The 22,181-nt window shown below is 42.3% G+C and overlaps 1 protein-coding gene across 1 annotated transcript in view; it reads left to right on the forward strand.

Annotated features, from left to right (window-relative positions):
* The first annotated feature begins 1,255 nt into the window (after positions 1–1,255).
* The window catches only part of LOC104527036 (protein eva-1 homolog C), a 157,876-nt gene continuing 136,950 nt past the window's right edge, over positions 1,256–22,181 (forward strand). Inside the window, exons 1-2 of the mRNA XM_010170653.1 lie at positions 1,256–1,495; positions 13,713–13,836. Coding sequence (XP_010168955.1) covers positions 1,256–1,495; positions 13,713–13,836 — 364 coding nt within the window. The remainder of the gene's footprint in view (positions 1,496–13,712; positions 13,837–22,181) is intronic.

Genomic DNA, 22,181 nt, shown 5'->3' on the forward strand with positions numbered 1-22,181 from the left:
TTTCTTAAAAGGTGGCCAGTAGTGAGAAGGGGACCTCCAAACTCATTACACCTAGGAAGTCTGTCGAGTTGAATGGGACCATGGCTGACACAGACATGGGACATGCTTTAGCGTTCCCTGCACAGATGTCTCTCCATCAGCACCATGGTGGTTTCCCCTTATGCATGAGTGTGGCAAGGTCAGGATCTGTTTGGCAGTTGCCATGGCAACCTGACTGCAATCAGCCCTTTTAACTTGGTGTAACTTTAGTGAGGCTTTGTCCTCAAGCTTTGTTTTCTTGTTAAAAAATTAATTATTGTGGGTAACATCATCCTTTGACAAACAAGGAGAGATTTGGTTCTGCATACTGTTTTCCTTCTAAAAATATTGAAACTTTGCAGAATTGGAGAGAAAGCAAAGCTTTTGTGTCAAAGGCCTGTGAACAGAAGGTGCAACCAGAAGAATCAAAATGTTATAAAATGTTATTGAAATGTGAAGGGAGATCAAAGATGTGACTGGTGTGCCATGACGGAATAGGACTTCATACAACTAACTGTAACCTCAGCTTTCCTCTTAGTGGCTCTGTGTCTGGGCCTTTCTTGCTCATCATCATAAGTTCACAGGAAAAGTGAAGTTGGAAGGGACTTTGGTTCTCTAGTTTAACCTTCTGCTCAAAACAGAGTCAGCTAAAAGGTCAGTACAGTTTACTCATGGCTTTATCCAGTAAGGTCTTGAAAACTTCCAAGGGTGTAGACTGCACGACTTCTCTGGGCAACCTGCTCCACTGTTGGACTGCTCTCACAGTGAAAAAGTTACTCCCTATACCTGGTCTGAAAGTGTCTTGTTCCATCTTGTGCCTCTTATCTCTCATTCTCCTGCTATGCACCATTGTGAAAAGCCTGGCTCCATCTCCTTGATAACCTCCCTGCAGATACTGGCAGGCTGCTATTAGTTTCTCCCAGTGCTGTCTCTTCTCCAGGCTGAACAAGCCACTTCTTACAGGGCAAGTGCTGCAACTCCCAGCCATCTTGGAGGCCCTCTGTTGAACTCACTCCAGTTTATTCAAGTCTGTCTCGTCCTGCGGGAGAGGGGGGGAGGGGGCAAAAAATGCATGCAGTATCTAGAGACTGCACCATCCCCTCATCATGACATTGTCTCTCTGCTTTGCATACGTGTGAGATAAGGATTAATATCTGTGTCCCTCATTGTTTGTTAGTTGTGTGTGTTAATCTGCACTGCTGTAAATTGCCTAAATATTAACCACCTTTCACTAATGATGGTTTTTGTTGTGTTTTTTGCAGGTTACATATCACAAGTACTGAAGAATTACACTGACCATGCCTGTGATGGAGAATATGTCTCCCTGAGATGTCCTCACAGAACCACAATCAGCATCCAGTCTTCTTTTTATGGCCGAATTGTACCAAGTCATCAGATGTGTCCTTCTCGCTATCCCCACTCCTATGCAACTTTAATTAAAGAAGATGTTGCCTGTTCAGTTGGCACATCCCTTCAGGTATTGCATGTTAACCTGGATCTGTTCCTTTTGGACTGTCTTTCCTTGGCCAGGCAGCAACTTTCTGTGCTGGTGCTGCATAGACCTGTATTAAGCAGTACTACCCAGCATGGGAGCACTGACATCTCACACAGTTTAGTGGATAATTCATCTTTGTAGTTTAGACAGGACTGAATTAGATTTTGCTGATGAATTTCTTAATTTTGCTGCAACTCTAATCAATAACAGTTCAGGAATGTGGTTGAAACAGAATTACACTGCAAGACGACATTATGTTTGGCTGGGTTCAAAGATTATTTTTTAAATAGTTTTCCTTCCCAATGGTAATCTTTTTCAACAGATTCAGAAGTTGCTGTGGCATTATTTGTACTTTACTACTGATCCTATTTCCAGAGGTTTTTACTTTGGTAACTTGAAACCCAGAGAGAATCTTGGCTTTACTTCTTCTGACTCTTTTGTCTCTTAGGCCACTGTAAGTGATCATACATCACTTTTAAGCTTGTAATGTCCCAAGCATCAGTAGTTAATCAGCTCTGTCCATTTGTGTAGGGGATGTTGTCTACATGCATCCTCCCAAGACCACATGTGACATCAGCAAATCAGGATTATTCATAAAGTGCCAGTGTTACTCAACTGTCATCAGGAAAAACTAAAATTGGAAACACGAGTTGGCTGATGTTGTTGAGATGAATGGGGTCTCATCCTGGATGTTGAAGTAAGCACAAGTTTTTCCATGTGCAGGATTTGTGACTGAAAATTTTTAGGCAAAGATCTCAAGCACCTAGTGTGTTTATGGCTATGAATCAATAATAACTCATAGTAAAAAGTTATAGCTAGTGAACATTTTATTTTATAACTTGGCTAAAGGCCAGAGTTTCCCACATCACTTCTCACTCTTGCATCCAAGATTTTTAAGAGGAATTTACAGCATTTTTTTTTTAATTTGATACAAGTGCTTTGCCTTCCAAGTGTCAGTGGTAAAATCGCAATAAATTGTACAGGGTTGGTGTTTGCTTGTACTGTAACCCTTAAGCTGACAGATTTGCAGTTGCCCTCATAGCACTTCCACTGCACAACAAATGACTGAGTTACAGTATGGAAGGACATGGTCCTTATCAGTGGAAGGTTTTCCCAGATATAACCAAAGTTCGTAAAACAACAGACAGAGGCAGTTGTGTTGTTTAGGGTAGGAGAACATGGACTAAAGACTTTGGCAGAGGCTAACCTTCCCTTCTTTCTTTTATTGATTTACTGCAAAATTTACTTGAAACATTGAGTTTACCAACACGATTGATAGCTAAGTGCGTAGCCTAATCCCTTGTGGGTCAGTGGCCCACTTAAGGCATCTGGAAGAACTTTAGAACAGGGAAGATGTAACCTTTGGCTTTCCATGCCATGGTGTTATGTGCAGGAGGGATTTAAAAGAAATCTTTACCTGCCTGGCTTAGCTCCTTATGACCTCAGAGCTGTTACCCATTAGCTTTGCTTCCAACACTTACAGTGCTTGTAATTACAGCTCCCCTATTTATCAGAGTGAGAATTGTGTTCCCTGTAGGCAGTTTTGCAGCAGACTTCTTGTACAGTAAGTTTGTTACATGGCTGAGAACAGAACATTTCTATTCACCCATTTTTGGGGATGCAGATGTGCTAGGAAAGTAGCTGACATTTTCTGTTCTACCACAAATTTCTTGAGGGACTTTGGGCAAGTTCCCAAGTCTCTCTGGAGAAGATCCACAGTGCCTCTTTAGTGCCCCCAAATCTGGCTTTGATACCTCAGTGTGCTGTGCTTGGCCAGGGTAGGATCTGTCTGAATGCCAGAGAGGAATCTTGTCTTTTTTCTCAATTCTGGAGGGTAAGCCAGAAACTCCACAAGCTGAATGGCAAGCTGCCTGCAGCTCGCTGGTAGGAAATGCATGTATGTAGAAAAATTGGAAAGCTGTAGACGAGGAAATTGTGTGTAATTTTGTGGTTTTGAAACTCAGCTATATGGCTGCTATAGGCAGTAACAATTGTGCATATATTCTGATTGTCAGTAATTTAAAAGTCAGCCAAACCAAACCCTTCAAAATTAAGTGTATAAAATCACTGTGTCTAATCAAACCCATGACTGTATAAATTTGCTTCCTCTCTGGAGAGTGGCATGGAGTGTAAGGAGCAGTTATTAATACTATTCCCTGCAACCACTACCTGTGAGTAACAGTTAATTCCATCTAGAAGATCTCTGTCCTGTCAATGTCCAGTTCAGACATTGTTTCTATGTTAAAAAGGGAAAAGAAAGGATTGATTACACTGGGACAATCACTACTAATCCAGCCCAGTGTGGTTGGCTGCCAGGATCCCTTGCTTTAGTCACTTGTTTTTGTTTGAAATGAAATGCAGACCACTTGGGAAAGCGTGTCCAAGACATTAAAGCAGTGACCCCAAACTTCATATTTCTGTTTTTCTAACACAATAATGTCAGATTCAATGGGAGATTTTTGAACGCACAAAGGCTTTGGACATTCAGACTGGGTTTTCAGTTTTGATGTGGTTGGTCTCTTGTTAACTTTTAGATCAAGTCTACACGAATATGGAGAGATCAGAACTACAAAATAAAGTTGTGTTGAAAGCCAGACATTATTTGCTTTTTAAACATCTCCCCCTGCTCTCCTCACTCCACTCGATTTAACAGGGGAGCCCAGAGTTAGTACAAGTTGCATGAAATAGATGGCAGGAAGGAAGGACAGATATGTGCTGTATTTGTGAAACATCTTTGAGATATTTTGAAGATGGAATTGTAGAAAGTTCTTACTCACCTTTTAATAGAAACTAATTTGGGGCACCAGTGCTGTTAATTAACAGTCTGGTCTGGTATTGGCTCTTCTGTACTTTCCTAGTGGTGTGCTGCAGAGGGTATTCCTGACTAGGAAGTAAGAGAGAGCAGTGTCCTCATCCCAGTCAGGAAGGCTGGATGAGGGACAGAGAAGAGCAACATCTGGAGCTTTGGTGGCTCCGGTAAAAGGGACCCATGCAGTGTGAACTGCCCTGCCTTGGCAGAGGAGGTCTGTGAGGATGAGCTTTATGGTTGCTGAACTATCTCTTTTCTTGCTTGTAGGTCAGGAAGAACAGCTGCTAGGAACAAAATCTATTCATCTTTCACCCAAAGAAGTAGATTCTTAATATTAAATAAATATTTATTAAATTAAATAATAATAAAAAAATATCATTTATCATAGAATCATAGAACAGTTTGGGTTGGAAGGGACCTTTAAAGGTCCTGCAATGAGCAGGAACATCTTCAACTAGATCAGGTTGCTCAGAGCCCTCTCCAACCTGACCTTGAATGTTTCCAGGGATGAGGCACCTACCACCTCTCTGGGAAACCTGTTCCAGCGTTTCACCATCCTCAAACACATTGGAGTCATGCCACTGAAAATGGCTGGCAATAAGTAACAGAGTGTTTATCCACACTGCATAATTTATGCAGAAAGATGAATTATGTGCCTGCTAGAATAGAAGGTCTACATCACCAGGGCAGGATCATGCAGAGATGTTATCTTGGGTCCTGAAGGTGCAGAGCTGTGTTAACATAGTCCTATATGTGTTGGTGTCACTGTGATGATCTGTAGCTCCCACATACCTCTACTCCTTTGGAGCAATTTGGCAAGTGCAGTTTGTCTGAACATGCGACCTAATAATTTTGAGAGCTTGAAGATTTTTGGTAGGTTGGTGCATTGTGCTTTCACAGTGGAGCTTTTCGCTTGCTCTGTAATCTCATGTCACCCAGATAGGGTCAGTTAAGCCCATTTTGAATCTGCACAATGTCTGAATTTTTAGTGTGAGATTATGGAGAACAAGCTAAATTACATTGCTGCACAGCAGGGGGAGATACGGGAACATCTGGAGACACCTTTTACTCCGAGGAGGTCTTCTGGGGACCATCCTCATCTACTTTATCCTCTCCCTTCTGCTGTGGTTTTCTCACCTCTCACACTACTGCATACATTTGCGTTTCTCTACCATGGGGACATTTTATGAGATCTTGCCTCTGGGGAAATTAGGAAGCTGATAAACAGATACAGCAGCAGTGTATGTTTATTCATATGAACCCATAAATGTTGGCACAGAGGAGAAACAGGAGTGTTAAATGTTCTGCGTTGCCTAATGATAAATGCCTACTGATAGGTGAATCCTTTTAGTAAAAAAATGAGTCACTCCTAGCCAAACTCACAATACACAAATTGTGCCTCAAAAAATACATGGAGGCGTGTGTATATTTGAAGAAAGCTGCTCAGCTGAAGAGGAGGAGGTTTGGAGTGGCTTGTTTATAAAGCTTTCCAGAGCCGCTCATTTCTGGATCAGTATTCGTGGTATCACTTGTTTTCAGCACTAAAGAACTCAAGGTTTGTATGGAAGAATGTTTAATAGTTGGCCTAAAATTATTGCTTATTACCAGAAAACTAGATTACACTTTACAGCAGATTACCTGCAATATTTTCATTTTGGTAAATTGACAGAAAAGTAAAACCACAGCTTATTTAGGAGGAAAACAGAAAGCCCTGGAGCAAAGCTTATTTAGAAGGAAAGTAAAAATCCCTGGAGAGGCTCTTATATATGGTGTTTCTGCTCTTAGATATTTATCAAAGGCATTGTAGGCTAACTTCTGTCCTAACAGATGCATAAACTGAAATCGTCAGGAAACTGCACTTCAGAGAGCAACATTTTACTTTGGAACTCGTTTCCGCAAGATGAGCTATGCTTAGATGGTGCTGTGGAGTCACGCATCTTGTTAGAAAGATTAGCCAGTCTGGGGAGGGAGTGTAGGCATGGCCTGTGGTCTGGATCTCTTTCAACACTCTCCTGGACAACCAGTCACTGGTGCCAAGAGTCACTAGCACTGCTGATGTGGTGTATCCTTTTGTTCTTTAAGTGAGATTCAGGACACTTTTGCTGCCACCAGCTCGCTGTCACTCCAGCAGCATGAGGCAGCCATACAAAGGACAGCAGATTCCTTGCATGCTAACCACAGGATTCCCTCCTTTTTATTTGCACCTACCAAGAAGGTTTCTGATGGAAAGCAAAGGGAAGCTGACCTCTTCTGTGGCAGAAAGATGAGATAAACTTTCCAGTAGCTGTGTAACTCTCAAAAGTATGGGCCAGTTGTTGATCACAAAATAATGGGGCTGGGAGTAGGTTGAGTGTTATAGTTTCTAAAAAGGGTTTTATTTTCTCCAAGTATTCTGGATTAACAGTGTGGGAGAGTAAAATACAAAGTAGAAGAAAATGGTTCAACTGCTTTAGCTTTCTTTGTAGACCAAGGACAGTGGCCACTGACGTCCCCAGTCACAGGACATTGTACCTCACTACAGGAAGGACATGGAGGTGCTGGAGCAAGTCCAAAGAAGGGCAACGAAGCTAGTGAAGGGACTGGAGACAGGTCTTAGGAGGAGCAGCTGAAGGAACTAGAGTCCTTTAGTCTGGAGAAGAGAAGGCTCAGGGGAGACCTTCTCACTCTCTACGACTACCTGAAAGAAGGTTGTAGTGAGGTGGAGGTCAGTCTCTTCTCCCAGGCAACCAGCAATGGAATGAGAGATAATGGCCTCAAGTTATGCCAGGGAAGGTTCAGGTTGGATATTAGGAAAAATTTCTTCTCTGAAGGTGTGGTCAGACATTGGAACAGGCTGCTGAGGGAAGTGGTAGAGTCACTATCCCTGGAGGTGTTCAAGAAAAGTGTGGATGTAGCACTTAGGGATATGGTGTAGTGGGCATGGTGGGGATGAGTTGATGGTTGGACTTGATGATCTTAGAGGTCTTTTCCAACCTTAATGATTCCAGGATTCTCTATTTGCACTGCATAAACTTAGAGAAACAGTCCTTTCCCATGACTCTGAACATCTAGTCCAACATTACGGTTGGACCAGATGATCATAATGGTCTTTTCCAACCAAACTATTCTATGATTCTATGATCTATAAGATGATGACGGTCAAGGGGAAAGAGGGAGGTAAACGATAGAAAGGAAGAATAATGCTCATCAGTACTACTGGGAGGAGAACTCACTGTTTGTCGTATTGCATATTAGAAGATCTCCACAGCTTACAGGCAGTTTGAACAAGGAAAGTTTCAGTTTCAGGAATGTAAGTGAACTAAAAAGTAGTTTGGTCAACCCTTTTGTCAGACTATGTTAATTACTTTGCAGAGAATGGTGAGCAATGAGCTCAGGGTCCAGGAGAGGTTATGCAGTGCTGAAGTTGCTCTTAAAAATCACAGAACCAGTGTAGCTTCCTTAATGAATCGTGCCCAGGCTGAAATATAACTCTCTGGCAAGCAGCTGCCCCAGGTAATTATTTGCAAGTAGAAGAACTGCTTGATGCAGAGCTCATAGGTAATCTCTAAATTGACGTATCTTTGAAATCTTCAGTTTGACTGAAATAGCTCATCAAAGCAGTATGTGTACTGCAGAAGAAGAGACACTGGAGGCAAAAGTGGTCAGTGCAGCCTGTCTCCCTGATGAAGCAGAACTGCTGCCTGGGGTGTAAGCTTCCTAATGCTTTGTTTACTCTAAATTTAAACTACCCAAGTCATGGGGCTTCCATCATTGCCACTAAGACCCTGCTTGACAGTGTAATGGTGTGCTCCGAATGATTTTTTTCCACTTTGTTTTTTAAGCTTTCCCTTTCTTTAATCCCATGACTTTTGCTTATGCATCCTTTTGTATTTCTTCAGCTTAGACCTCCTCTCCCTTTGAAGTTGACCTCGCACATAGATTAAGTTTTCCACTGTTAGGAAATGTAGGTAATGGTTAATTAGATGATATTTGTAATGCAGCTTTTAATGGGTCCTTCTGTTTGCCGAGCATGTTCCTGTATTTTGTGAATTGCTGTCTCTGGGCTCTTTCAAGGCTCTGCCAGAGGAGCTCTGGTGAATCTTGCTGTTGTGTTTTAACGTCACAGCCCCACTGCTGCCTGCCCTACTGCCCTGTTGACATTTACTACTCCTGTAGTGGAGCTGGTGAAAGGGAATGTGTGCCCAGTTTTCAGCTCTTTATTTCACAGTTTGGTGTGTTAATGTGTGGGCATAGCTCCCTTCTGCTGACTCTGCTGTGAGCCTTACAAGGTCCATGGGAGAATGATAAGAGATAGCTAGTAGAATACTAAAACCTGCCATAGATAGCAGTCAGGATTTAGGGCCTTTGATATCTTCTTCATGTGATGCACAGATTGAATGTGATAATTTGGGCAAAGCTGAAGTACTTTCTAGTGGAGCAGGCTGGGAAGGTTGTTTGATGAAGCCATAGGCAAGTAACCTGTATCTCAGCAACATGGATTTCAGTTCCTCATGTAGTCTGTCCTGTTGTGTTGCTGATCCTTGGAAAATCCTCTTACTCCATGGGCTTCAGTAATTTGATTGAATAAATAGAGATGAATGTGCAATCAGATAATCATAAAAAGGACCTGCAAATAAGTTTGCAACTTGAAAGTACTAAGTTTACAGTGTGTTTTTAAAGTAATGCTGACATTCAGAGGTATATAAAAGAGTAAAAAATTAATATGAAATGTAATGTGAAGCCATTATGGATGCGTTGTGCTGTGTGGCTTTGTAGGGAGAATTCGTGCTGCCTTACTTGTTGTATTTACTTCTCCCCATTGCAAAACTCATGGAGGTGCACCAGTATAAGAGTTGGTGTAACTCCACCATAATGGCTACGCCTGTTCTGAATTTGACCTAAAAATCCTTAATTATATTTTTTAAAATTACTAGTATCATCTGTGTAAAATTCTTAGTACAAATCTCTGCCCATCTTCATTTGACTGCACACAGCTCTGATCCATTCATGCAGTTTGATCTCTGAGTTATTCTCCTCAGCAGCATACAATTTGGACAATTATTTAGTGGGGTTCCTCTGTGTAATTTCATGCCTGACTGACATGCCCTGCAGTCATCCTTATGTTCCTTTGATGATGGAGGCTGTACAGAGAGCAGCCCTGTGGCAAAATCCCAGTTCCCATTGAGTTTCATCATTGGCTTCTATGAGTCCAAAGTTTCACCCTAAGTGTGCTGAATCTGTGAACTGCTACAAGGGACTAAGAACTGAGATAAGTTTAATTGCCTTGGGTGTTAAGCTCAGATGTGGTTTATTTTAAGCGTGCAGGGAAAGTACTTCTTGAAGAGTGATTTGAAGGGACAGAATAAAAATGAGTGCACCCTTGGGAATGGCTGAGGACAGCCTTCTTGCAGAGCTCACATCCAGTTCCAGATTTAAAAGGTTGTTAACTAATGAGCACAAGCAATTACTTAGCTAATGAGTACAACAAAATGAGCACGAGAAATGTGTTTCATCTGCAATGCCCACTAGAAAGACATGATTGCATGCTTGAGGCTACCCTTGCTTTAAGACCCCGGTCACCACAGTGAGATTAATCCAGGGGTTAGGTTAGGATTTATTTTACTTGAATTCACATTTCTCGCTCTCTTACCTCCTCCAAATCTTGCAGTTTCTTAGCTCAATCATGAACCAGAGAATGGAATGGGTTTAAACAGACACAGCTTCCCGCCTGAGCACTTGGCTGTCAGCCCTCAGGCTTGATTTACCACTGGAACGCAATTATAAAATGGCACAATGCAATTAATGTGTCTTTCCTCCCCTTTCATGCCAGACAGGAATTCTTCCTCCACCTTCTTCAGCTGGAGTAATTTTTAGAGTATAATCTAATCCAATGCAATTTTCTTTTGCATTAGTCAAGGATCTACCAGATGGCAGTGACATAAACAGCTGATTATATATCTTGATTAGGGCTGATCCTGTGCGTCTATTACTATTTCTGTGCAAGTTCAGATTGCTTGTGGCCCTCTTTTTGTTTGGTTTTGTGGTTGTGTTTTCCCACCTTTACAGCTGACACTGAAAGCCAGAAAAACAAGGCAAATGCAGAATGAATTGCCTAAATTTTTCTAGCCATTAAGCAAAAGCCATGTGAGCTCAGGACATTCCCTCACTATCAGGTAAACTCACAGCCTTCCTGGTGATCATCTAGCAAATACTTCAGAAATGACATCTGATGTCTGCCAGAGTTCTCATACTGCCTAGAAGTATGATTTTTGAGAGTAAGACCAGAAAGCCAGGGTCTTGGCTTGTAAAGGTCCCTGTAAACACAACATGCACGAGACCTTCAGGGGAAGTGTGCCCATAGTGGATCATCTTGTCATGCATTTTCTGTGGAGCTGCCATGTTGGACAATGTTCAAGAAGATGCTGGTATATAGCACATACTGATGAAAGCAGCTGGGGAAGAAGATTTATGTGTATGCAAGGATAGGTAAAAACTGTATGTACAAGTTTTTAAGTTAACATTAGGGCTGGTGTAATATCTTTGTTCTTTATTTTTAATCAAGAACATGGCACGGTCAACTGTTGATAATTTTCATTGCATTTTTCCTAATGTATTTCACCGAGCATTGAACATATTTTTTATTTTATTCTTTGTGGATATATTTCATTATGCCTAAGACTTTACTCAAACAGTCTGCAGAAAATCAAAAATCTTAATGATATTTTTATATTTTCAGGAAAATTGTTGCTCTTCAAGGGGAGGTACAGTAGAATCACATGAATGAAAAAGAAATACTGATTTCTCTTTCCCCATGAAATAACTTATCGGATTTGTGGCTATTATCAAATTAAGTTGAAACTAGCTAAACCCTAAAACCAACTAGTAAAAGGCATATTCAGCCTCAAGAACACTTCCCATTTTCTATGGTCTCACAATGGCATAGGTGACTTTTGCTCCTTAATTTAGATACAACCTTCTCTCTAGTGCTCTGTGTTATTTTGCTGCAGAAAGTAAACTTGTGAGGTTTCACTTATGTGGAATATACGTAAGCAAGAGCTGCCAATGGTTAGAGCAGAACAGGACAATGTGGCAATACGTGAAGGCTACCCATGTTCATCTTTCTCTGAGGTTCATAACTAATTGCCTTCACTCCTGGTGCTGAGCCCAAGGACAGATGAACAAGTGCTGCTTAGACGTCGAAGTTGAGGTTTTCAAAGAGGCTTCTTATTGGCCTAACTCAGTCTCTGCTGAAACCCAGGGTGGTTTTCCCACTGGTTTTAATAGCACCTATTATGCAATGCTGAAGGCTTTTGAAAATCCCACTCATATGCTATGAACAGGTTTGCTGACCAAAAATCTGAGTCTGCTGCCTTTGAGGGGAGAAAGCTTCCCTTGTGGGAAAGAAAACATTTGAGGTGCTGCTTTTTTCCCTTTGCTCCATATTCTTAGCACTGCTTGGGTGTAAACACAGCCATGGCTGTCCAGTACCAGCACATCCTTCCAGTCTGTAGTGATTTGAAGAGGATTTCTGTCCATATGCAAAGTAGTCAAGAGTTCTTCCAGTTGTTCTTTGCCTTTTGAGATCAAAATATGTATCTGTGTAGAGGCCTCGTTTAAATTCCTTTGCAACTCATTGGATTTTGCATTAAATTAAATTTCACATGCTGAGTGAGCAGTCAACCCTTATGAGCCTAGAGCAAAGAAAATGCTGTTTCTATGCATTTTAACGTGACGGTCAAGTTGGGGCTAATGCTCCCAGGCACCTCCTTCAGTGTTCGCCTTTCAGCCTTTCCAGCCTAAGCCCTGTGTTTAGAAATGAGATGCCTGCATTTTATTACCTTTGTAAATGGAAAACAACAGCATATGTTCTCTGCTTGCTAGAAAAGGCCTGAATTGTCTTGGTTTGAACTTTAAAATAAAGGTCAGACTTGAGGCAGGCATGAATTCTTGCATATGTCAGCCCAAAAGGTGAAAGCTGTAGGAAGTTATGAGCAACTGCAAATGGGGCAGTTTCAGATTGCACTCGAAACTAGAACAGCTGTTCCTGTTGTTCGGAGGGTGACATTCAGAGTTATAATGCTAAAGATTATATATATATATTACATTCAAGGAGAACTCAAAAACAGAGAACCAACACCGAGGCAGAGAGAAAATTGGTTTGGATGGTGCATGGTAGAGAAGGAACAGCCTTTATGTTAATAGCACAGGGATAAGATTGTGGGAAAGCCCAAATACTGAGGTGGGTGTAAGAAAAAGGAACAAGAAAAAGACAAAAGAGACCAGGGGAGTCTAGGGGAATTTCTGAGAAAGGATTTTCCAGCACCTACTTGCAAGTGAAAATTAATTGTTTTGGGAGTGGAATTCACAGCTCTGTGTCGCAGGGACTTAGTGAAGCTAGTGGATTACCTTGCTCTGTGGTTTCAAAATGCTCTGACAGGTTCATGTGTGTCAGGCAAACATTATGGTAATTTTAGCACTTTAGGGGCCCTACAGGAGTACATAAATACCACCTAAGCTGTCCAGCTGAATTTAAAACTTAATTACTGCCCCACTTAATAATATTCTCTCCCCCCACTACTGCTTTAGAGGATCATAGGGTTAAAAGAAATCATTAATCTTCCTTAATGAAGCTATTTTCTAGCTGAAGAAGGAATGTCTTTCCCCTGTGGATTCTAAGATGGAGTTTTTGAGTGTTATGAATGGGGAAGAGGAGAGCGAGCGGTAGAGGAAAAGCAGTGCAGCAAAGGGGATAGAACCCAAAATGCCGGCGGTGGGAAGACTTTCCAACTCACAGGCCCTTGCTGAGTTTAGCTAAAAGGAACATGATAGTCATGGAGGAAGAGGAGTGAGCCCTATTAAAAACTGACTAAGTTGGCTGTATAACAGTGTTCCCACCTCAACTACTAATTATTGGAATACCAGCCATTGGCAAAGCTTTTATGTAAGTGAGGCAAGAGCTCTCTTGAAAGCTGCAGTTGAAATTGTGCACCTCCAGAGAAAATTAAAGCAGAATGGTTGTGGCAGAGTTTGGGTCTTGGCTTTTACCTGTCAAGACTAATCTGTGTCCTCAAAGCTGCTTTTCCTGGGACAGCACTGCCTTATCCTACCATGAAATTGCATGCAAATGTTTCAAAACCTCTGTGACTGTCCCAGTGCAAATCCCTCCTTTTGCATGCATGAAAGGGAAAGAAATCATGCTCCTTAAAACAGTGCAAGGTTTAGTCCTTTCCTAGTCCACAGCTCCTGCGGTACCCACTGCATTGAGCACCATTGTCTGCCTCATACTGGGGCTGGTGGAGGAGGCAAGGATGGCCTTGCTGTTCTTCAGCTTGTCTCTGTTTGATTATCCCTTTGATAGAGATACTGAAGTGCTTTTGTGTCTCTGTTTCTTGTGTGCATCCCTGGCTGCAGAAGATGCTGGACGAGTGCCAGGACAGGCGGAGCTGCCAGTTCCTTGTCAATAGCCGGCTGTTCGGTGCAGATCCATGCCCTGGAACCGGCAAATACCTCATCGTGTGGTACAAGTGCAGGCCAAGTAAGTATCTCGCTATCAAATCTGTTTGCTCTGGCAAGACCAAAGTGTTTTCATACTTAATACTTGCCAGAGAGGCTTCCTAGGACTTTTTGTCCCCCTCCACCCTTATTTTTGGTGTAACATAACTCCCTGGGTGCAGAGCGTTTCCCCTCTCCCCTTCACTTGCTGCCCTGCTGGGATGCTGCTCCTCCAGCACCTTCCTCCTTGCTGGCAGCCCCAGTTGCAGATTGTTTTTCCAGGTGCCAGTGAAAACCTTTGCCAACACTGAGCTCATGCTGCTGGTGGTGGGCGGGCTTCTCTTGCTCCCATCTGCAGCTGCTCTCCTGTCCCAGTGGGCTACTGGGACTTGTCCCTTCTCTACTTGCCCCTCTAGAGAAGCGGGAGCTCTTTGCGTGGGCAGAGACTTCAGACCTGGATGCCTAAGATGGGCACTGAAGACAGTGGTGCAACAGGAAGCTCATAAGCCAGCTTTTAATTGCTCCCAGATCAGGCTGAGAAATGTTAACCTGTGTTTTGTGTGATCTCATTAGCTATGTTTAAATTAAATGAGGCTGGCGCCTGGATACTGGGAGTGCAATCATGCATGCTGCGGAGGAGTGAGGCTGGTGTGGCTTTGGCACAGGAAAACCAACACCTGCTTGGCCGATTCCTGCCCCCACCGGGGGATTTAGCACAGCCTGGGCACAATTCTCCATCAGCACTTTGGAAGCAGATGCAGTAGTTTGGAGATGGGTAGAGTTTGATGGTGGCCAAACTGTGCCAACCAATTTCAGCCAGATAACAGGCTGAAATTTAAATTAATAGTCTGGACATGATATTTCAGACCAGCCTAATCCCAGTCTTTTTAGATGATATAACTAACATGGTTCCAGCATCACATCAGCAAATTTTTTTGGGGAAGAAATTGAAAAAAAAAGTTTGCACAGGGAAGAAAAACATACCTGATTTCAGAAAAGGTTTGAAACAAAAGCAGAAACATTCTGACTCTGCCAGCAGCACAGAAGACTTTTTGCACGCAGAGACCTGTGCTAATGAAGTGAAGGGATCTGGCAAGATCCATGAGGAATTCAAATGAAAAGTAGGTAATGAAGCACCTGCATTTTTTGTGGGGTTTTTGCAAGCGATTGTAACATCCCTTGTTGGGTGAGAAATGCATCCCTGAGAGAGGGGTGATTTAGCAGGGTGTTCTGACAAGTCCTCCTAAACCTGCAGGTTTTGTATCAAAGCTTGCCTGAGAAATCTGAGTATTGATGCCTGTGCTGAACTTCTGAAGGCAGTTCAGGATCCCATCTGTGCATAAATATTTATGGATTGGCATTCTTTGCTAATTACAGATATTCTAGGAAAGAAGGAGTTAGTGTGTGTGCTGGGTGAAACAGGGTAACCTGACACAAATTATTGTTTCTTAGTCACTGGGCAAACTTTTAATCAGAACCCACTGGATTAATAGCAAGATTTGAAATAAGTGAGAATTAGGCTTACGCAGAGTTATCAGGACAGAGTCATCCTTTCCTTAATGGTTCAAGATGTTAATTTTGAGTCTCAGAAACAGAACCTAGTGTGTTAGGTAACCATTTGCTAAGCCATTTCATTCCGGTGTAGAAAGGTTAGTGAGAGGACCAAAGAAAGATGGATCCATAGAATGCAAAATACAGAATCATGAGAAATTTTGGTAGACTTTTTTTCAGTATTGAGTATTTGAGTATGATTTATGAGTTATAAATTAATCCAGTGCTAGACCTTAATGTTTTGATCCCAAAAGCTGTGGTTGTATGAGTATTGATCTGCTCCAGAAAGTCTGAGCACACCTAATTGTGACCAGAGAGTACCAGACAGTCCTTGCCGAGCGCTCACTGCCTGGCACATGGTTTGATCCATAACTGTATCAAAAGACAAATGGATTTTTTTGGGCATATGTCTCAGTTCCTGAGTTTGTCTTTCTTAACAGTAGACATGACAAAAGTACTTTAATAAGAAGCCATTTAAGGTCTATATTTTCTTCTAGAGACATCTGTTTCCTTCCTTTACCTCTTAAGGGAGCCTGATGTGACCACATTGCTGAAGTAGGTGCCTTGGTTAAGTGCCTACCTAGGTAGAATGAATGTGAGTTTTCCCGTATACAGGTATGAGAGGTGCTTGGGGAAGTGGCCTACAGAGTTTGTACAGAACATCTTTAATATAAAATAAGGATGATCAAGCCCTCCTACTTTCAGAGCTGTGCTGCAGCCTCAAAAGGCCCCTGAAAAGAGGTAGTTATATAAAAATAACGACTTATTTCAAAGAAAGTGAAACTGAAGTTAGTGGCATTTACTTGTACCTTTGCTGAAGAATAACTAGATGGTGCAGTCATTCCCTCCAGCCACTGTCACTGCAGTTATGCCTCTCTGACATTCCATGGCGTTTGAAATCTAGTGGTTTCGATGCTTGCTGGCTGTATTGGGTTCACTCACAAGGCAAAGTGCTATTTTGGTTTCTCATGGGCAGAATTTCAAGGAGATGATGGAGGACAGTAACTCACTCTGAAACTGAAAGCCCTAGATTTTCCGAATGGTGGGGCTCCAGGGAACAGGGCAATCAGAGTGATCTCTGCCGTACTGACCACTCTGAGACAGCTTTTGCTGGAAGCTGGGAAGACAAGACACCTGCAGAGGTTTGGTGCTGAAGTGTTGTGATTCACCTTCTCTAGAAATTCAAAGAAGTGCTTGCTTAAGTAGAAGCAATGAGAAATTCAATGGCTTGTGTGCTTTGGGCAAGTCTTGTGCTAATCATGGTCCCCTCTAATCCAACGGATGGATCTGGGGTCCAGTGGACACTCATCTTATGTGTACAGGACTCAGATATGTGCATGGGACTGCTTTTAAGTGTCAGATGTTTGGCAATCTGGAGTATTCTCTGTGCCTGTAAATAAATAAATACACTATGTGTGTGTATAGTTCTAATTTGAAGGTACAGAATGTTTGAAGAGATCAGAAATAATCCATAAAATGCTCTATTCTCTCTCAGTTTGGGGCAAGTGAGACTTATTTATTGCTGCTATGTGATTTGAGGGCCAAGGTTCATCAAAGGGTACAGAGGCTTAGCTTTTATTTTCTTTTCCCATAGCTCGTGTGTCTCAGTTTGTAATATGCTCCAAGCTCTGGGAAGATGTTCAAAACCACAGTACAGATCTCAGCAGAGTGCAGCTATGACTTGTGCTTCTAAACTTGGAGGTGCCTCTGCAAATCATCTTGCTATTGACAAGCTCAATGGAGAGCCCGCAGAAGGTCCCTGCAGGTCAAGGTTGGGACATGTTGCCGTAGCAGTGAAACCTGTTGTTCTCTGCTAGTCTTGATGTAGCCTGGCATTTAGCACTGTCTGGGGATGGTTTCCAGTGGGAAGTTGGGATAGAGCCACCCCGTTTTAGAGGCTAAAAAGTCGATGAGAACGGCTGTGGGCTGTCCCATGACAGTTGGCTTCAGTGCCAGAGAACTGGCACGTTTAATTTATCAGGGCCGATGTAGCCTGAGATCCACACACAAAGCACACTAGGATCAAGTCCTAAACACACAGAGGACTTCAATCTCCAGGGTACCTTTCAGGATCATTAAAAAATTGCACACAAATCCAATTATTTCTCAGGTAACATGCTGATTTGATTTAGACTCATTAAGTATAATTACTGGGTAGGCTGCAGGAACATATAATTAGAGGGAATTGACATACTATTTAATTGGTCTAACATGAATTCCCTCTAACTAAAATCTGGATTCACCAATATTATTCAAACAATTTGGTGTCTGTTCATCCCCCTCACTTCAGAGACAGAGAACCATGTAAGATTGTGTGTTATTGTAAGCTAGGAAATCATTTTTTTGCATGCCAGACTTTGCAGGGAGGCTGTGTGGTATGATCATGGCTGGGAAGAGGATCTGTGGGGCTGCCCAAGTCAGGCTGAAGAAATAACTTCGCCTCTCTTCACCCCAGCAATACCACTGCAGCTGATTTTACTGGGGCTGGATGCTGCTCTAGGCTATTGTACAAGCACAGATTGATCTGCACAGTATGTTTGCCCACAGTGGCTTTTTGGTTGTTTGGGTTTTTTTTTGGCTTTGTTATTTCAAAAGTGTCAATGCTCCTGAGCAAAATGGAGACATAAATGCTTGCCTGTCTTTGTGAAGGAATCGCTTAGGATGGGGTGTGTTGTCTGAGTGGCCATTCGCTGGCAGTGCTGTTGAGAAAGGAGAGGGCTTCTACCTTGCTTATGTGGCTTCCCCTATGAATCCCCCATGTAGTACCTTTCTCTTGTCTCCTCCTCTGCCACTGCCACGCTGTCCTCAATGCACCATCCCCTTCTCAGCTCTGATTAGCCCAAGCTGCAGCCTCTGGTAATCTATAGTGATATTTTCCCTCTTTTCTATTGTGCAGTTTCTACTTTAGTTTAGGACTTCAGGGTTTCTGGGAGAGATAATCTCCATCCATTTAAAAAAAATCTTCTTATTTTTATTTAATTTTAAAATGCTGTGTGGAGCAGCTGGATGTGATAATTGGAGGCTGGTGGGTCTGAAGCCTCCCCATATTAATCATCCCAGTGGAGTAACAAAGTGTAAATCCAAACTTTGCTGCTCTCCCTTCTATTCACAAATATAAGCCTAAAACCTTTGAAGTTTCAGAAAGCCTGGACTGTGACCTGGGCTCCAATTGCAGCTCAAATCCCTCTGTAACAATACAAAAACATATTTGTGAAAGGCACATCAAGGCTCTGTAAAAGGCATCTGCGGAGGAAATTTGCGTTTGTTGGCAAAGGGTGAAGTGCCAAAAGTTTGTGTGGGGCTAGGAGGAGGAAAGGGGATGGGGGAGGTCACTTTGTTCTAGTTCAGAACCTGTAGCTTTGACTTATGGGAAAACTTTTGTGCTGAGAATCGCCCTGGACACATGTTTTGAAGAGAGCAGGCAGTCATTCTCTCCAACAGAGATTTAATTCTAATATGAGGCCCAGTTAATCCTTATGAAATGTCAATGACTTTTTTCAAACATGGGAAAGCCCATCCTGATGTCTTTGCCAAAATCCTGCTCAGGTAACTTTATTTTTATTAACAGCCCCAGGCAATTTTAATTAGAAAGCAACTGAACTTTAAATCCAATTAGGAATTAATTCCAATTAGATCATCTTCTGATAAAAATATCATCTTCAAGTTTTCGCTCTCTATCATATAGTGATGGGAGCTGCCATGCTGTGTCCCAGGAGCATCTGCCTTTTGGTGAGGATGTGTGATTTTTTTTTTGCCAGTGGTACTTCAAAACCTGTACAAACAGCAGAATAGCATTACTTGTGGCAGAGCTTTTACAGCTATCAAAGAACTGTGAAAAGTCATTCTCTGTATTGGTGGCTCCCCATTGCTGGTGAATGTATAGCTGCCTGATGTCTCTTGGGGAATCGGTCAGGTCTGCTCAACAGATTTCAGTTGGATTGGCTGAAAAGTATGGAAAGGACGTTTTGGAAAGACCACCTAAGCTTACAGTGAATGCATCTTGTTCATGTTTTAATTTCCCTACAATCCATTCCTTCAATATTGAATCTAGTGTGGGCTTTGCCATTGACTTTGCTGGGCTGAGGATTACAACTTTTCTGTTAAATTCAGTGAATGTGGCATGAAAAGTCTCATCACATCCTCAAGGCTTTCACTCCCTAGACAGAATTTTTAAAATGCTGTGAGCAAGAGTGGAGGGCTATGGAAAGAACAGACTTTTTGTAGAAATTTCAGACAAGAGCAAAGAGGAACCTAAATGTATTCCTGGTCCCTTTAACGCTGGTGATTGATTTTAGTGCTGGGAGAGATTGGTAATTCAGTAGTTATCAACCCTTTCAGAAAAGCATTAATCTCCTTTGTAAGACAGGTTTATTGGTGGCAGGAGAAGTTCACTGTATTGTTTGCTGCATTGCTTTTTGGTGGGCCAGGCTTTCCAAAGCAGTGCGATGGAGTGAGGGCTGTTTAATGGGCACATCCTTTTGGCCCAGTCACTGAGGCAGCAGAATAAGCCTTTTACCTCCTGCATTCATCAGCTTGCTCTTGTTTATCTGTATTATTTCAAAACTGTTAAGGTGGTGCAGGGAGTGGAAATTTATAAGGGCAATAAAACCTCAGGCAGCAACCGCTATGGCGATGAAAAGGTGTAAATAAAGGAACGCTGTAAATAACAGAGGACAGATCCATCAGCCTGCAATTGGGGTCAGAGAAACTTTAATGCTAACAGTTAATATTGTTTTAAGCCGTTGATGTGCAGAGATTTTCAGGCGCTGTCAAATAGCCCTATCCCTGTAGCACACTAATCACTTGGCTGTCAGAGCAGGATTAAGAGAAATGCGTGATTTCGTTGTCAGCAAATGCAGAGATTATTGTCAACCGCTGCCAGCATGGAGAAGGAAACTGCTGCTGACCCAGGAGAGTTAAAAAAAATAAATAAATTAAAAATCCCAGTTTTCTTTCAAACCTCGTCAGTCAGCCCTGTTTGACATGAAAAGGAGAACTGGGAGCCAGCAAAGACCAGGGTGCTTCCTACAATGTGGGTGGAAAGATTCCCACTGCTGAATCAGGTCTCCAGTAACCAGTTGTGAACCACTAAAAAAGACAAATTCTCAAATCTGCCTGAATTGTATAAATCATAGAGCTGTGACTTTTATAGATCCCCTTTGGCCATTGGCATTTAAGTTTTCTGTGTTGTCCTAGGGGAAAAAAAATCCAAGTGTAAAACCCCCTTTTAAGCCACAGATTTTCAGTGAAGGACAAGAAAGAGATACACCACAGTCTTTCTCTTCTGGGACAGGTGAGTCAATAGCATTGCCAGAAGGAACTGGGAGTCTTTGCCCTCAGGTAAAACAGGTTTCAGGAGATCCAGCCCATCCTCAAAGGCATCTGTGATACCTTTCAATGCTGGTGATCAAGCAGGTTGAAGGAGGTGGTTCTGCCCCTCTATTCCACTCTCGTGAGACCCCACCTGCAGTGCTGTGTCCAGTTCTGGGCCCTCAACACAAGAAGGACATGGACCTACTGGAGCAAGTCCAGAGGAGGCTACAAGGATGATCTGAGGACTGGAGCTCCTCTCCTATGAGGACAAGCTGAGAGAGTTGGGGCTGTTCAGCCTGGAGAAGAGAAGGCTCCGGGGAGATCTAGTGGCCTTCCACTATGTGAAGGGGCTCCAGGAAGGCTGGGGAGGGACTTTGGACAAGGGCAGGGAGTGACAGAACAAGGGGTAATGGCTTTAAATTGGAAGAGGAGAGAATTAGATGAGATATTAGGAAGAAATTCTTTGCTGTGAGGGTGGTCAGACACTGGCCCAGGTTGCCCACAGAAGCTGTGGATGCTCCTCCCTGGAAGTGTTCAAGGCCAGGTTGGATGAGGCTTTGAGCAACCTGGTCTAGTGGAAGGTGTCCCTGCTGATGGCAGGGGAGTTGGAACTGGATGATCTTTAAGGTCTCTTGCAACACAAACCATTCTACAATTCTATGATGGAGGCTGTACTTGGGGCAATTAACTGGAAGAAACACAAAGAAACCAAGATTTTAAAAACGAAGCCCATAAATCTAAATCTCAACACGGTCCAGCTGTGATAGAGGTTTGCAAGCTCCGAATGATAGATTTCAAGATTTTCTGGCATACTGGTGAAGAACTGTGAGAAGAAAAGCGTATCCCAGAAACAATATGCTTGTAGACCAAATACAGATGCTGTAAAGGTTTACCTTTGTGAATGTTTGGATGTGTTATATTGAATCCACAGTTTAAACCATGTAAGTAGACCTCACAGAACAGGGAGGTAAATTTATAGTTTTGCAAGGTGTCCTATATATGGGCTTAGTCCAGACAGAAAATATAGATCAATTTCTCTCAAATAAATGTCTCTTGGAAGCAATGCAGAGAAGAGTAGCTCTTCTCTGGGATAGAGGCATGGTAATGAACTCCTTTTAATACTGTGGATTTCTTCAAATTTTTTTTCAATATCAGTCCTACATTTGATTTTAAAATTAATTATACATTTTTAAAACAGGTATCCTCTGATATTTTCAGCTTTTCATCATACTGATGATGTATCAAGCTCTTCTTGGCTGCACACTTATTTTTCTGACTACTTAAAAGGCACTGGAGGTTGTCACCTAATCATGTCTCCAGGAACTGAGACTTCTGAAGTATCTGTGATGAATTTGGGAGATTTGGTTACTGTATTTCTCCCAGCTACATCTTTTCTTCTCAGGCAAAGCCATTGAGGGAATACTGTGTGTTTAATTATTTAGGACAGTAGTCTACTAGCTTTTAATCTGGTAGGCCTCATTTTCCCATATTTTATGCTCTAGGTAACCCCCATGGATTATATAT

Source organism: Antrostomus carolinensis, unplaced genomic scaffold (genome assembly GCF_000700745.2).
Source record: "Antrostomus carolinensis isolate BGI_N321 unplaced genomic scaffold, ASM70074v2 scaffold446, whole genome shotgun sequence".
Taxonomy (NCBI): Eukaryota; Metazoa; Chordata; class Aves; order Caprimulgiformes; family Caprimulgidae; genus Antrostomus; species Antrostomus carolinensis.